The sequence below is a fragment of the Halichoerus grypus genome, chromosome 2 (assembly GCF_964656455.1).
Source record: "Halichoerus grypus chromosome 2, mHalGry1.hap1.1, whole genome shotgun sequence".
Lineage (NCBI taxonomy): Eukaryota > Metazoa > Chordata > Mammalia > Carnivora > Phocidae > Halichoerus > Halichoerus grypus.
The window spans coordinates 183,556,882-183,572,754 of NC_135713.1; the positions used below are offsets into that span (position 1 = coordinate 183,556,882).

General features: G+C 36.5%; 1 protein-coding gene across 7 annotated transcripts in view; it reads left to right on the forward strand.

The window, feature by feature from the left end:
* The window catches only part of SPAG9 (sperm associated antigen 9), a 135,761-nt gene that overhangs the window by 53,221 nt on the left and 66,667 nt on the right, over positions 1 to 15,873 (forward strand). For 4 of the 7 annotated variants that reach the window (XM_078065241.1, XM_078065245.1, XM_078065244.1 and 1 more), the window contains exons 3-5: positions 2,441 to 2,511; positions 7,281 to 7,375; positions 12,788 to 12,938. In XM_078065241.1, coding sequence (XP_077921367.1) covers positions 2,441 to 2,511; positions 7,281 to 7,375; positions 12,788 to 12,938 — 317 coding nt within the window. Of the gene's footprint in view, positions 1 to 2,440; positions 2,512 to 7,280; positions 7,376 to 7,839; positions 8,238 to 12,787; positions 12,939 to 15,873 lie in introns of those variants that run through there. The other 3 variants (XM_078065252.1, XM_078065259.1, XM_078065263.1) reach the window with 1 other exon arrangement.

Here is a 15,873-nt window from a genome sequence, read left to right on the forward strand (position 1 = left end):
TTTAACCCCAAGTGAAGTTTTAAAGTAGACTCCAATGTATGAACAGATGAAAAGGGCTATTTCTTGACAGGCAGCATAGCATAGTAATTAAAAACAGATTCTGGGTGGGATGCGTGGGTGGCTTAATCGGTTAAGTATCTGCCTTTGGCTTGGGTCATGATCTCAGGGTCCTAGGATTCAGCCCCACATGGGCTCCTTGCTCAGCAGGCAGCCTGCTTCTCCCTCTGCCTGCAGCTCCCCCTGCTTGTGCTTTCTCTCTCTCTCTCTGACAAATAAATAAAATCTTAAAAAACCAAAACAGATTCTGGGCCCAGACTCCTCCATTAGGAATCCTAGTTTTGTCATTTACTAACTGTGACTTTGGGCCAGTTACTTAACCTCTATTTACTTCAGTGTCCTCATTTCTAAAATGAATGTGGTAATCATACTCTCATCATAAGGTTAATGTCAGGCTCAAATAAGTTTGTTTATGTAAAGCACATAGGACAGTGCATGGTATATAATAAGCACTATGAAATTTTAGCTGTTATCAGTAGTGGTGGTGTTGGTGATTTAAATTTATTTTATGAATTGATGTCAAGGTAGCTGACAAGAATAATGAGACTGTTGTTGAGCACAAATTTGAAATGAGGTTTATGAATTATAGTTGCAATTTTACTTTAGACTCAACCTCCATTTTTTTGTTTTGGTTGCACAATATCAAGGAAATCTTGATATACACAGATGAACAATTACAAATAGATAAGGTTCACCCAGTAGTCTCTGGGTTAAGGTTTTAGATGAGTTTAATTGACAAGAAGTAGTAGAAAACATTTGTTTTGAAATTGTTAACTAAATATCTATTATTTGCTTAGATTTTTGTGTTTAAATAAAAATCACAGAAGCAGCCCTAAAAATTATAGTTTCAATACATCTATTGCATTATCACAATACATCTGCATTACAAGTTTCCTTATTATTGCTTTCAGCCACACAGCTACAGTTTTTCTAATTAATGACATATTTTCAAGATATTCAAACTAAGGTAGCAAGTAAAGCTACACAAATCAAAGATGAGTTTACTGGGCAGCACACGTTCTGCGTTGTTTGGTGTTTGGTGTGTTCACATTAGGTACAGGGAAACATTCCTGTGTGTCCTGTTAATAGTTCATAGTTACTTCTGCGGCCATCTGTTCATAGTCGTTACTTCTGCAGCCATGTGCCAGGGTCTCAGGCTGTGGCTTACAAGCAATCTTCCATCCCTGCAGCTAGCAGACCCTACACCAGCAGAACATTTCCGACTAATCTAAGTCTTTTAAACAGACTTAAATGAGTATCTTGACAAGCTCCTGTGGCACCAGCTTTATTTCTTCACACCAGATTGTTTCTCACTGCTCCTTAGGCAGTATGAGCTCCTCCGGGCTGGCCAGTCTCCCCCCTTTCTCACCACCATCATAGTTTTGTGTTCGCTTCTGGTGGTAACAGTGCCCGTATGCTCTTTACCATCTATCTTGAGTACTGTAATTTAATTTCTTTGTGGTCCTGCTTGGACTCCACCTTCTCCCAGAATCATTCCTCTCTGATAGTGTTACTTCCTATGAAATCCTGTCCTAACATTCTGTATCTCAGGATCTAAAACTTAAAAAAATGTATTACATAGTTGTACTCTGAGCACTGCCCCCAAATCAGTGCCACTCACAAACTCCATCAGCAGAGGGAGCTAAGTAAAAGAAGATGAGTCCCTGAAATGAAGCCCTGAAGCAGAAAAAGTACTTAACAAACAAGGATGTGTTCACATACTGCCCAGGAGTGAAAAAGAGCTTGAATATCAGTATTAGAAATAAATGATTTGGGCCCAAACTCCAGCTTAAAACTTCTATGAGGGGATTTATTTGTAAAATGTTTTTGAGTATCACGTTTAAAACCTATTTAAGGGGGATGACCTGATAAACATGCATATTAGGAGAAGCAATCTGATGTTTAGGGGATTTTTTTAATCCAGTTTATCCCCCCTCCCTGAAAGTTTTATTTATTAAGGAAAGTGAAGAGAGGGGTGCCTGGGTGGCTCAGTTGGTTAGGCGACTGCCTTTGGCTCTTGGGTCATGATCCCGGGGTCCTGGGATCGAGTTCTGCATCGGGCTTCCTGCTTGGCGAGGGGCCTGCTTCTCCCTCTCCCACTCCACCTGCTTGTGTTCCCTCTCTCGCTGTCTCTCTCTCTCTCTGTCAATTAAATAAATAAATAAAATCTTTAAAAAAAATTAAAATAAAAAGGAAGGTGAAGAGAGGTCTCTATTTTGAGAAGCACTGAATCCTAAAGTTGCTAAGAATTATGGATAACCTATTCCAGGTTTTAAGGATGGAATTTTTTTTTTTTTTTAAAGATTTTATTTATAAGGATGGAATTTTTAAAAGTAAATTTCTTATATTTTGTTCTGATTACATGTATGTATCTTAATTTCAGTTAGCAGACTTGAAGAAAGAGAAGCAGAATTGAAGAAGGAATATAACGCATTACATCAGAGACACACTGAGGTGGGTTTTTGGGTTGTTCCTACCATGTTAATATTGCACTAAAGGAATTAACCTGAGAAGTTATATTTATATCTTTGAAAGTCAGCTAATATAATTCTTGGGGATTATGTCCAGAAAACATTAAATTTCCTGTAGCGTTTACCTTGTTACCAAATGTTGACTTCTATTGTTTTTTTGTCTGGAATTAACTATTCATGGATGAGAATTAGTGTGCCACAGAATAATGTTAATTACTGAGGCAGTTCCAATAGTTGTTTCTTTGGCCAGCTAAGTACAAACTAATGTGTGTGTGATAAAAAGTATATATGATGCTAATATGATAGAATTGATTTAATTTATTTTGTTACCAGTTGGGAAATGATGGATTGGTAAATTGTTGGTAAGAGTTTCTGTATTTATAATGCACTATAAAGGGCCTATTTGCATTAAGCTCCTAACAAATAATATAAACACAAATTGTGTATGAAATCAAAATGACTCTAAAGCAGGTTTTCTGCATGAAATGTCAGTATTTTTTTAAATTAATAACTCTAGTACATAATCTCATCAAAGCAAATTAGAAAATGTACCTGAGCATGTTTTTAACCTTTTTATGATTCTCTGTGAGCCTTTCATATGCTGCCTTTGTTGCAGTCTCCTGAATGTGAAAATTGTTTTTGTGTTTCATGGTCAGTCTGGGGGTCACAAACCTCAATAAGGAGAATTTTCATAGACTCAAGCACTGTTCGTTACATGAAAAAAATAGTTCCTCTTTTTTTCCCTTTCTCATCCAAATCTCCCAGGATACAGATGGTTCCAGTCTTCAGCTTCCATTTTTCTTTCATTAGTTTGTGATCTCTTATCCTGCCTGTGGTAGAAACCTATATTGTTGCTTTTAAGGATTTGCTTTGGAATAATGATTAATACTTTCTTGAGGAGGGGTTGGAATTTCTGACATATGAAGTTTCATTATTACTATCTTAGCTTTTGTAGCCACCTGTGAAGAATTGATATTCAGTGGTGGAGGGAAAAGATTGGATACAGAGCTTTGGAAGCATGGAGCCCTGGGAAGACAGGAATAGCTTAAACAGCAGCCTTGTCAGTATGAGAAAAATACCCACGGGGCACCTGGGTGGCTCAGTCGTTAAGCGTCTACCTTCGGCTCCTGGGGTCCTGGGATTGAGCCCTGCATCGGGCTCCCTGCTCGGCGGGAAGCCTGCTTCTCCCTCTCCCACTCCCCCTCCTTTTGTTCCTTCTCTCGCTGTGTCTCTCTCTGTCAAATAAATAAATAAAATCTTAAAAAAAAAAATAAAGCAGAGCTATATTGTGAAGCCCTGTAATTAAAATTAAAAAATTTTTTCCCAAGATTTTATTTATTCATTTGAGACACAGAGAGAGAGGGAGAGAGCATGAGCAGGGGGAGAGGCAGGGGGAGAGGGAGAAGCAGGCCCCCCCCCCCCCCCCCCCCCAGCCAGGAGCCCGATGCGCGGCTCGATACCAGGACCCTGGGATCATGACCTGAGCAGAAGGTAGACACTTAACCATCTGAGCCACCCAGGTACCCCTAATTAAAAATTTTACGTACAATTTATTTTTTCTACTTTTTTTGATGCATTTACAGAATGTAGTGCATATTTTATTTCAGACGTCAGGAAATGCTTTAGGGTGTGGGGTTTTCTTGTGGGTGTGAGGAAGAAAGAACAATAAGCTTATCGCCTGCCTAGAGAATTGACTAAAAGGGCAAATACAACACTGGTCCTAGAATGCTTAACTTTTTGATGACTGAGTCAGAGGGACAGAAGTTCTGGCCCTAAAGCCAACAATTAGAACACAGTTGATCATTAACTAGCTGGTCAAATTGGGCAAGTTATTTTAATCTTAAACTGGAGTTTATAAAATTCTAATATTGTTGTGAGGATTAAATGAAACTGGCTATAAATGCACTGGCTGACTTATGCTTAATAAATGTTAGCTATTATTTTGTTATTATTCTGTACTATAAAGTGCTAGTTTAATTGGGTTGGAACGAATTTCGTTACATAGACCATTTTGGAATTATATCTGGGATATATCATTTGAAGAAGGAATCAGTCTTTTGAAGGTTTAGAATTCAAAAAAAATTTTTTTTTCGAAGATTTTATTTATTTGACAGAGAGAGACACAGCGAGAGAGGGAATACAAGCAGGGGGAGTGGGAGAGGGAGAAGCAGGCTTCCTGCCGAGCAGGGAGCCCGATGCGGGGCTCGATCCCAGGACCCCGGGATCATGACCTGAGCCGAAGGCAGACGCTTAACGACTGAGCCACCCAGGCGCCCCTAGAATTCAAAAATTTTAAAAAAAATCATTAAAGACAACAATCATTCCACAGAATGGACTATTTGGGGGGGGGTAGAACTGATTCTGTCTTTGTATTTATAACTTTTATTTATCTATATTGAATAAATAGAATACTATAAAGGCAGTCTTATCTAGGGGAGGTTTCTATTTTCTTCATTTGAGTGCTTAAGGGAAACTTAGATTCTTCCATCTGAGCTAATCAATTGCATATGATTACTATCCAGTATGTAAGAATTCAACTTAGGTTTTCTAAAATCTTTTGAAAATTTAAGTTGATATCTATTTGGCCCAACCATCACTTTGTTATTTGTTTCATTTTTGTTTTTTTCCTTAAAGTTCTTCTTGATTCAAGAAGAAAACAGTTCATTATTTCTGACTTGCTGACACAAAGATAAAAACTGTATTTCTGCAAATATGTTCTTTAAATGGGGGTAAAGAGAAAAATCTGTAAATTTAAAATAGAAGATATGTAAATTTAAAACTTTAAAGAATGCCTTCACATACCATATCCCTGTAAATCTACATTAATTTTTCTTAGCCTGATACAATTCTTTTTTTTTTTTTTAAGATTTTATTTATTTATTTGACAGAGAGAGAGACAGCGAGAGAGGGAACACAAGCAAGGGGAGTGGGAGAAGCAGGCTTCCCGCAGAGCGGGGAGCCGGATGCGGGGTTTGATCCCAGGACCCTGGGATCATGACCTGAGCCGAAGGCAGACTGGCCCAACGACTGAGCCATCCAGGTGCCCCTGCCTGATACAATTCTTATTTAGACAGTTCTAATTGGGAAACAGCCTGATTAATTCTTTTATAATGTTTGATTTGATAGAATTACTTCTTTTGATTCATACATCAGTTCAGCTTTTTGTTTATTTGAAGTAAAGAACACTTTCAAAGGGATTTATGTATTTAGTTTTTCTGCATATATGCCAAGTAAAATTTTCCCAACAAAAGTGTGCTTTTTAAAAATTTTATAAATTTGCTCAAAATCTTGTTTCTTTCAGTAGTTATGCTTTTAATATGCTGCAGTGCATATTTTCATGTTATGTTGAGATTGAAATCCATGTTCATACAGCTGAAGTTTAGAAACTTCCATAGCTGTTGCATGCCTTTTTAAGCATTCAAGGAACATTCAAATTTTGAGAATTCAGAGGATAGTCCCAAGAAAGTCATCAGCCTTTTCTTGTCTACTTTTCAAATTTGCATTCTTTTAGATTGCTAACATACCTTTTCTTATTTCTTAAAATTTATTTTTTCTTATCATGTTAGTATCTAGCAAAGGCCTTTTGATTTTATGATTGAAATTTGTTGCATTTTACATGTTTTAATGCCCGATTTAGGTTCCTTAAAAGTGGAACTGTAGATTACCAGAAACTAAATAGGATTACAGAATTTCTTGTCAGTTTATATACTTGATATTCTTGACGTTTCTACTTCCATATTCAGCTTGTCTATCTTATGGCTCCTTATCCAAGATTTAAAATCAGAGCACTCTGATGGGGCACTTGGCTGGCTCAGTCTGTAGAGCATGGGACTCTTGGTCTTAGGGTTGTGAGTTTGAGCTCCATGTACTTAAAAATAAAATCTTAAAAAATAAAATCAAAGTGCTGTGATTTTTCATTTTATTTGCTATTAGATGATTACATTAAGTAATGATACCAATAAATTAACAATCAAATGAAAGAGAAAATATTCTAGCATTCTTTTTTTTAAGATTTTATTTATTTATTTGAGAGAGAGAGAAGTGCACCTGTGGGGGGGAGGGCAGAGGGAGAAGGAGATTTCCTGCTGAGCAGGGAGCCTGACATGGGGCTCAATGCCAGGACCCTGAGATCATGACCTGAGCGAAAGGCAGACACGAACCGACTGAGCCACCCAGGCACCCCATATTTTAGCATTCTTTTAACGAAATCTATAGGCACAAGAAATAAACATCTTGATATTAAATTAAATTACTTAATTAAATTGAAAGTGATATTTACTCTGAATCCTTTGTAAAATGGAAAAGATCACCACATCAGGGTATGGCTTCTTCTCAAGTTTCATGTTAATTTCTTTTTTGTTTCCCATTTTAGTGAACGGATTTCTCAAATGCCCTCTATTATTTTTATCAGTGGTCTTTTATCACCTCCTCCCCAAGGCTTATATTCTAACTTGTGTTATTTATGTCAAAATTTTATCTTTTAATAGTGTCACATATTGTTTAAAAAAGTTTTTGCTATGCTAAGCAACATGTTGGCTACTTCTTTGGACACCAGCATCTTTAAATGTAAGCATTTGCATATATTCCTTTGCCACCTAAAATTTTTTCATCCTTAATATTCTTTTCCATGGAACTGGGGGTATTCTGATAAATATGAAATTTCTACAAAAATGTTTCCCTTGTTAAAACACTATGTTTTTATTTCAGGTATTGGCCTTAAAATTTGCATATTTTTTTCTTTCTTCAAAATAGATGATCCATAATTATATGGAACACTTAGAAAGAACAAAACTTCATCAGCTCTCAGGGAGTGATCAACTAGAGTCCACAGCTCATAGTAGAATTAGGTAAGCTTTATTAAACATTTTGCCTTGAGAAAAATCGAAATAATCTGTTTCTGTTTCTCCCTGTTCTTTAATCCTGGAACAATAGTTAGGCTGATTCACAAAGCTCTCTCTCAAAAAGCATGGTTGGAATGCTATAGGAGAGAATAGCATAGAAAAATAGAAACAGCCCTCACTATTAAAAAGGTAAATCGTGAGCCATGCCATCTAAGCAACGTATCGAGGTATTTTGATTGTTTTATAATACTTAATGGAGATTATACTAGGTTTAAATTTTTCTGATTTGTGAAAATTTTTCATGTCTCCTGTATAATTGGTTTAAAGTCCTTTTCGTTACCAAGAGGCATGTTTGAAAGGGTTAGACTTCTGTTTGATGTAGGAGTGTGAATAAATTATGCAGATCTCCCAGCATTGTAGCCAATGAGCTAAGCCAGGACTCTTAGTGGAGAGGAAAGTAGTTAATAGGCTGGCTGTCGCTCTGGATCGCTGCATAAACGCGAGGAGCAGCGGCTCTATGGTTATGAGGTGGGGAGAGCAGGATGACGTCGTCGCTTCGGAGCTGCTGCAGGATGGAGTGGAAAGCTGCTGCTGATGGCATTGTTTTTGTGGCAGCCGCTGAATGACAGATCCTCACTACAAAGATTCCCCTTTGGCCCCTGTGTAGGCCTCCTGGTTCCGGTATTTCACCATGCCAGCACAGCGCCATGAGTCCTGGATGCATGCTGCTGTTTGTGTTTGGCTTTGTTGGCGGGGCGGTGGTCATTAATTCTGCTATCTTAGTATCTCTCTCTGTTTTGCTGCTTGTGCACTTTTCTATTTCTACCGGTGTGCCAGCTCTGACGCAGAACCTACCAAGGATACTCAGGTACTCTAGTCTCTCTTAGAAGCCCCTGTTTAGTTGGTTTTTCTCAAATTTTTAGCTTCACAGGTCTGCTTTGTAACCATTTCTGTTGCAGATTGAAACAATGGAAAATGGCCTGAAGCTAGGATTTTCTCTTCTTATTTATAGTAATTTACAGGCTACCACCTAGGGATACGGCTTTGTCTTTGGAAACTACGGACTTAAGAAAAGGATTTTCATATTGTACTTATGCACAAGTACAAGGTCAGTGTGGTCTTGTGTTAGGCAGAGTGTTCAGAGAATAAGGGGAGAGCAAGAGTAAAACACTGGGTCCAAGTTTATAAACCTCTGTGTTTAGCATCTGAGCATTTTGGGGTCAGTATCTTTTATGCTGAGACGTATAGTCGGGTAGACACAGGCTGTAGGTGTTTTGTTCAGTTATCCTTTGACTGATGGACATTTAGGCATCATTTTTGCAATTTTTGATAACTTGCGGGAACTGACAATTTAAATATTTTCTTTCTAAAAAAAATATATTTTAAAGTGAAAGGATTTAAACCTTTTAGGGCAAGGAATGCATTTTCCCCCTCATCATTTACACATCAAAGTTGTGAAAGCTTTGCAAAGCCTATTCACTATTGTTTTGTCAGATGTTGCCCTTTCTTTGTAGACTTGGGTGACAAATATCCGTGCCTGCTTGTGGGGGCAGTCATTAATCTCCGGGGCTTTGCTGCTGCTCACTCTACTCACACCCTGTAAGAACTGTTTTCGACATCTTAGATATTTATTTAAGGGTTGGGTGTCTTCTGTTTTCTAACTCCTCAAACTAAAGACATCTGATTTGTTCAGATTTCTGCGTTGTGCGAGGTTTTAAAGGAAGGCTCATGGTGTCGAGCTTTTATTATTTAAATATTTACTTAAAATACTCAACTTGTGGATTTAGATAAATTAAGATGAATTAAATTAGTATATTCCCTCAAGGTGTTCTATTCATCGGTCGGTTTGTGTTTAACATTAGTTTAAGGCCCAGAAGTTAAATTTCATCTATGATCTAAAAATTAGATACTTGGGTCATTTATTTTCTTTCCTGATTTTATAAAAATTGGAAGAAATCTTACTACTTTTGTATATTTAGTACACAAAAGATTTGTTTTTATGTATATTTAGGCTTTTAGGAAATTAAAAAGACCTTAACTAAAGCATATGTAAGATTAAAATAAGACGAATTTTAAAGGGCTGTCTTAGGTTTCGGCTCTGTTGGAGATGGCAGTGCTGTGCTGGGCCGTGCAGGGCCGCGCAGTGGGTAAGAGGCTTTGGAGCTGGGCTGCCTGGTTATAAATGCTCTGCCACATGGCAGCTGTAGGACCTCTGGCAAGTTGCTTAAAATCTCTGCAACTGGGTTTCCTCCCCTGAGGTTCTTACCCCTCTGGATAGTTTTAAAAATCAAGTGTGAGATTATTATTTTTTGTTTAATCAGTTGCAAGATATTTAGTAAGCCAAACAAGTAAATAATTTGCGGTCACTTATATATGCACCCCATTTTTAGCAGAACTGTTTTCCAGAACTCTAGCTATTTTACTGATAAAATACCTTATGATTAAATTTGAAAAGTTCCTTGACACAAAAATTGCGGATCTAATGGAATAAAGATATCAAAGTCTTCAATATTAAGGTTAAATTGTCAAGAAATAGGTAGGTTCCAAGGAAAGTACATGGGCCTTGAGTGCAACAGGTCTGACTTTGAGCCCCATCTCTGTGGATTACTAATGCTTAATGTCTCTGAGCATCAATTTTCCTAATCTGAAAACTGGGGAAAGAATCCCTATTTCCATGAGAGTGTAAACAAACCATCCTTTGTGCTTGCCACATGGTGAATGTTGAACAATCTTTTTAAAATTTTATTAATGGTTATTTGTTTTAAATGTCTATAGAGCCAAGAAGCTGTTTCAAAACATAATTGGGAATTTATTTATACACAGGTTACATTTAAATAACCAGCTAAAAAATGAATATATGGAACTAAGGCAGTTTTTAAAAGAATATAACAAGGATTCTGATAGTTGAAGATGGCTTTTTGTTTCTAAACAGTGGCTGCATATTGAAACATATTGAAACCCCTGGGATTTAAACCTGTTACTTGATGTTTTTCCAAATGTATCCCATTCTTTGGTTTCTTCTGTAAGTTTCACTGAAGCACTTAATATGTAGAGTACTAAACATGCGTACCAACATAGTTTAGGACTTAAAATGTTCAACTTTTCAGGGTTTCTTTTAAAAGTAGGATTCTGACTGACTTGCATAATTACATGTGCTCTCTCCCCTCAACTCTCATGAAATTTATCAGTAAATAAGGAGAGAAGACATGTATGTAGTAATATTGTTTTCCACAGTTGAAACAGTGTGACCCAAAGCATCAGGACCTTCTTGATAGTCTCTGAAGAAAAATGCCCTCCCTATAGAGCAGATTTTAAATGATTAATAAAAGCATTACAAAGAGGTGTGAATTCTACTGGTATTTTGGATTGTAGGCTTAGTTAACAGGAGTGGAAAAGCAAAACTTGGCACCACAGCAGACTCTTTCCTCCGGTAGTTTTATACTTTTTCTGTATTTGGTATGTGTGAAAACGAATGTGTTGTCTGTCACTCATATAGGAAGATAATTATAATGACTGGCCTGTGTTGATTTCTGTTAGCAGTGTGATGGATTTGCATGAAATCTGTATTATCTTCCTGCTTGTCTTTGCTTTTTGGGTTAGAGAGCTTTCCATTAAACTATCCTATTAAATTCACACCTTTTTGCTTAAGTTATTCAGATATGTTAAAAAAATAAGTAAGCCATTTAGTACCTCTTAGACAATTAGATTATTGGTTCCCAAAATACCCCACCCCCCAAAGTGAGGGATAAACATCAGGCAGCAACTTTTTATTTTGTCAAGCATGGACATTAAAACAAAATTTGCTTTCTAATCATTGTCACCATCATTTGATGAAAGAAAGGGATTTAAAATCAAAGGAGAAAAGATGTAGAAAAAGGTCCATCATTCTCAGGAAAGAACAGGTTCTGTGATACATGGAAATGTGTATGTGTACAATATGGCCTATATTACCCAATAAGGATATAATAAATAATGTCTCTTTTCACTATGGACTTAGGAAAACTTTATTGCTGAGCCAGCATTAGGGAATAAGTGGTCTAAATAGAATAGCTGAGTAGTTACTTTAGTCTTTGTCATTTGGTTGTTCTGGAAGCTCATAGAAACAAACTTAAATTTGTCATTAAAATCTAGCCTTTTATTGTGCTACCTACCTGCATTTGAATTTTCCCAAATCAAATAGGTAAAGTACCCAAGTGTAAAGAAATGATGAATACTTAACTAATAGAGAAAAGTCCTGTTTTATTTCCTTGTGCATACACACCTTTAACCAAATGCAATCTCTCAATCCTTTTCCTTCAGCCAATCTTTAAGAAGGAGTTCTGACAGTTTTACTAATCCTTTCTGATTGTAGTTAGGAGTGGAAGAGCATATCCTTTGTGTTAAATGAGGGCCGATTTCAAGTGGCTTAAGTTTCTTGTTATAAAAATGAGCTTACAGAATAAAGGACTTATTTAGCAAAACTGAATATTTTCCCACTTTTATTTATAACCTCAGTGGTTCTATTCTAATTTACATTCTTGCCAGTAGAGGTATGAGTTCCAGGAGGCCCCAAACCTTTAGTGTCTCTTTTCTTGCCAGTTTCTACTTTTTTGGGTTAATGACCCAGGACAGCCTCTTCCTAGGCTGGTTTCCACCCTCCAGAAAGCCGTTTTTTATTTGTAATCTATGCATCACCAAAGGATATGTTTCTTATTCAAATTCTATTATTATTAAAATTGTAACTCCTGTTCATTGAAATTTCCCACAAAACATTGGAAACTCTACAGTCTTTTATAGAATTTTTCAGCCTCCTTGGTTGGAAAAACTGACAGTGGTTTTCTCACATGTACTATATGATTGAAAGGAACGCATATATTGGTTCTGTAGAAAAAGACAGCTTTCCTGCTATTAAGGATTAAAACTCTTGGAGTTCTTTTTACCACTTAATCAGTAGTCTTGATTTAGATTATACATCGATTTTCCATTAGGCAGAAAAGACGTACCCCGAAGAGGCTTGGGCAAATATCTAGGTATTGGTTTGAGAATTTGAGAAGTGTAGAAGCAAGGGTGGGATTCACTTCCAAAGGAGGAGGTTGCCAGTTTCCCTAGGGCTAATGTAAGCTTGAGTGAAAATTTACTAGCTTTTGTCGCTGTGAAACCAGACCAGAGACTGCTCCCCGGGCGAGGAACTCATCAGTCACTTATAAGATTTCCTAAACTACTAGTTTACTACTTTTCTTAGTTAATTTCTTGGGGCTAATTTGAACTTCTGAGACTGTCCTTTTTCTTTGGTAAGTCTACTGTTTAGGTAGGCAGATGGTATTTTTTAAGGGTGATTTTTCTAAAACAGAGACAGCCTGGGCTTATTACTTATGGTCATGATGAATAGAAATTAAAAAGGAATGAATGAATGCTTAATTTTTTTCCCCTCTTCAATAGAAAAGAACGTCCTATATCACTAGGGATTTTCCCATTACCTGCTGGAGATGGATTGCTTACACCTGACACTCAGAAAGGCGGAGAGACCCCTGGATCAGAGCAATGGAAATTTCAGGAATTAAGTCAACCACGTTCTCATACCAGCCTGAAGGTAAGCTTCATTCTGCTGAAATCTTCAATTTACATTGTATATAAGCTTTCGTATTCAAATTGAAGTACTAGATAGCTAAAACATTATAAAATGAAAGTTTGTATACATTTAATCTTGTAAAACCAATGCCTTTGATTTATGTTTTTTGCCTTTCTTTTAAATTGGAAATGAGCTCTTCCCAAAGAGTTAGATTTTTACTATTCTTTTTCAAGTTATATAGGAAAACAAAGTCAAGCATTGTTATATCTTGATTAGTATACTAATGACACTAATTACCAAAATTTCTATTTGATTTAGGCTGTTTTGATATTTATTTGATCATATAAATTTTGTAGTGAATGTAATGTTCTTTAGAATTGAAAATCATTGGTACCAGAAATCCTTGGTTCACTGTTGGAAGCTTCACAGTTTAGTAAGGCTTCGCTTTTTTTTTTTTTAAACATGATTTCTTCCTCAAACCTCTTCATAAAGCAATATCCAAAAGTGCATTGTGTTTAGCTAAAAAGGCCTGGTGTTGGTTTTGACCAAGAACATACCATCAAAAATAAGTATAGTTAATTATATACTCTAAGAGGGAAGATATGCTAATAGTTAAAAAAATATTTAAAGTTGGGGCTCCAAGCTGGCTCAGTCAGAAGAGCATGCAACTCTTGATCTTGGGGACGTAAGTTTGAGCCCCGCGATGGGATTAGAGATTACATACATACATACATACATAAATAATATGTATAATTAAATAAACAAACTTTAAAAATAAAATTCTATTCTATTTCTTATAAAGTTGAAATTTGTAAAGAGAATATTGATTATAAAAGAATCTTGTTATATTATAACATCTATCATAAAACAAATAGGCCACCTATAATGAATACAAATAAATTACATCTTATCTCCTTTTCTTGCTTTCTTCTTTTCCAAAATACTTATTATGGTCTAAGTGCTTAAAGATAGCTCTTATACTTTTAAAATACCTAGTCATTTACTTAATTACTTTGTCTCTTTCTCTCCATTCAGAACATAAAGTCCATCTGGTTTATTTACTGCTGTATCCCTAGCACTTAGAAAAGTGCCTAGCACATAGTGGCCACTCAGAACGTGTTTGTTGAATGAATTATTTGTTTCAGGTATTAGGAAGGCTTTTTGGGATAGTATAAATGATCTGTCAGCCCTGGTAGGTTCACGCATTTATAATCATTTCATTGACCTTTGAAATGTGCTCAAAACAGTAAGGAATCAATAAATATTTTTGATAGTTTTTCAATCCCACTGAAAAGTATTTTTAACTGTAAAACTGACCTCACCTTTTCCCCTTCTCTTTTCCTGTTGCTCAGTTTATTAGAAGCTAATCCTGCGGCTGCTCAATATCAGTCCACAGTGGTGCCAGTAGGAAACTCTCTAATTCTTTACTCCTACTGCCACACTGGCTTTTTTTTTTTTTTTTAAAAACCTGCCTGTAGGTTTACTAGGTCTTCCAAAACAGCCATCCTTCAATTCGCCTACTTAGTGTGTCTCTTTCCCAAAACAAAATTAAGTAGGAGGGATACTTTTAGTACATCAAAAATGTATACCATATGGTAACTATATTTTAATTATATTCCAAAAAGGAACCTTAAAGAGAAGATTATTATAATTCTCTTGTTGTTTAATCCAGCAACATGCTGTGACAGAACTTTACTGAAAGTTATAAACTGATTAACAGATTATTAATGTGGACTTAAGCCAGAGAGGGTTTTTTTGTACCCTCCTTAGAGATACGAAGGCAGGTATTTCCCAGAGAGTTTCTAGAATAAAATCCTGTCTCTATACTCTGGACATGGAGCCACTAAATGAGATAAACACTCAACAAGTACAGATTTCTAGGAGTGGAGTGGAGTGGTACATTACAAAACAGCAAAAATCTGATTTGTAAAGTATGTCTAATAATTAGGACATACTTTATTATTACCCAGGCCCTTGTTATAAATCATAAATCAGACGTCTTTCTCTAACTTTGTGAAAGGCTAGGAGTTGGGTTTAAGAGTTCACTTATGGACCATGTCTCTTGTACCCACTGGTCTTGGTGTCCGTGTGTGACAGGAAGTGGGCTCTGATTTAAAGTTTTCTACAACTTTGATTTCTCTGAGAACTTTGGGGATGACCTACCTGTATTTAGGGCACACTTTGCCTTTGTTATGAAAAAATTGAAGGTGAGAATTATAAATATTAATTTTACTAGGACAGTTTTCTGTGAAGTAAGGTTAAAGTGAGAATTTTCTGTGAGAAAACCATTTGATGGGGTTATAAACAAGGAAACAGAGCTACAGGAAGCTTCGTGGCAGAAGAGTGGCAGTAAAGGGGATTTGCCAATGATTGTAACATTATGGACCTTCTTTGTTGCTGTATTGCAATTTTCTCACTGTGAGAAGAGTTGTAGCCAATAAAGTATTGTATCTTCAGGTACTGGAAAATCTTCTAGGAATGATACATCTAGAAAAATGTACAAGTTGTCTTTAAAAAGAAGTGTTTGTACATATTATTCCTCCCTGTATCATATTCTTGTGGGGGAGATCAACAAACAAGTAAACAAATAAATGAAGTAATAGATTTCAAGTATCGTGACATACTGCTGTGTGTGTGTGTGTGTGTGTGTGTGTGTGTGAGAGAGAGAGAGAGAGAGAGTGAGTGAGAGAGAGAGATCTACTGTTTCAAAAAAGCAAGATAAGGGGCTAAAGAGTAAGTAGGGTGGAAGGCTTACTTTAGGGTGGCAAAGGAAGGCCTCTTGGAGGAGGTGATTTCTACCCTGACACGAGGATGTACAGGTGAGTGGAAAGGTCTAGAGAAAATCAAATAGCATCTGTAAAGGCCCTGTGGTGGGGACAGACTGGAATGTTTGAGGAATGGTTGTTTTCACCCCTCTCCTTTGAGACTTTTAGTCTTAACTACTGTGCTGACATGC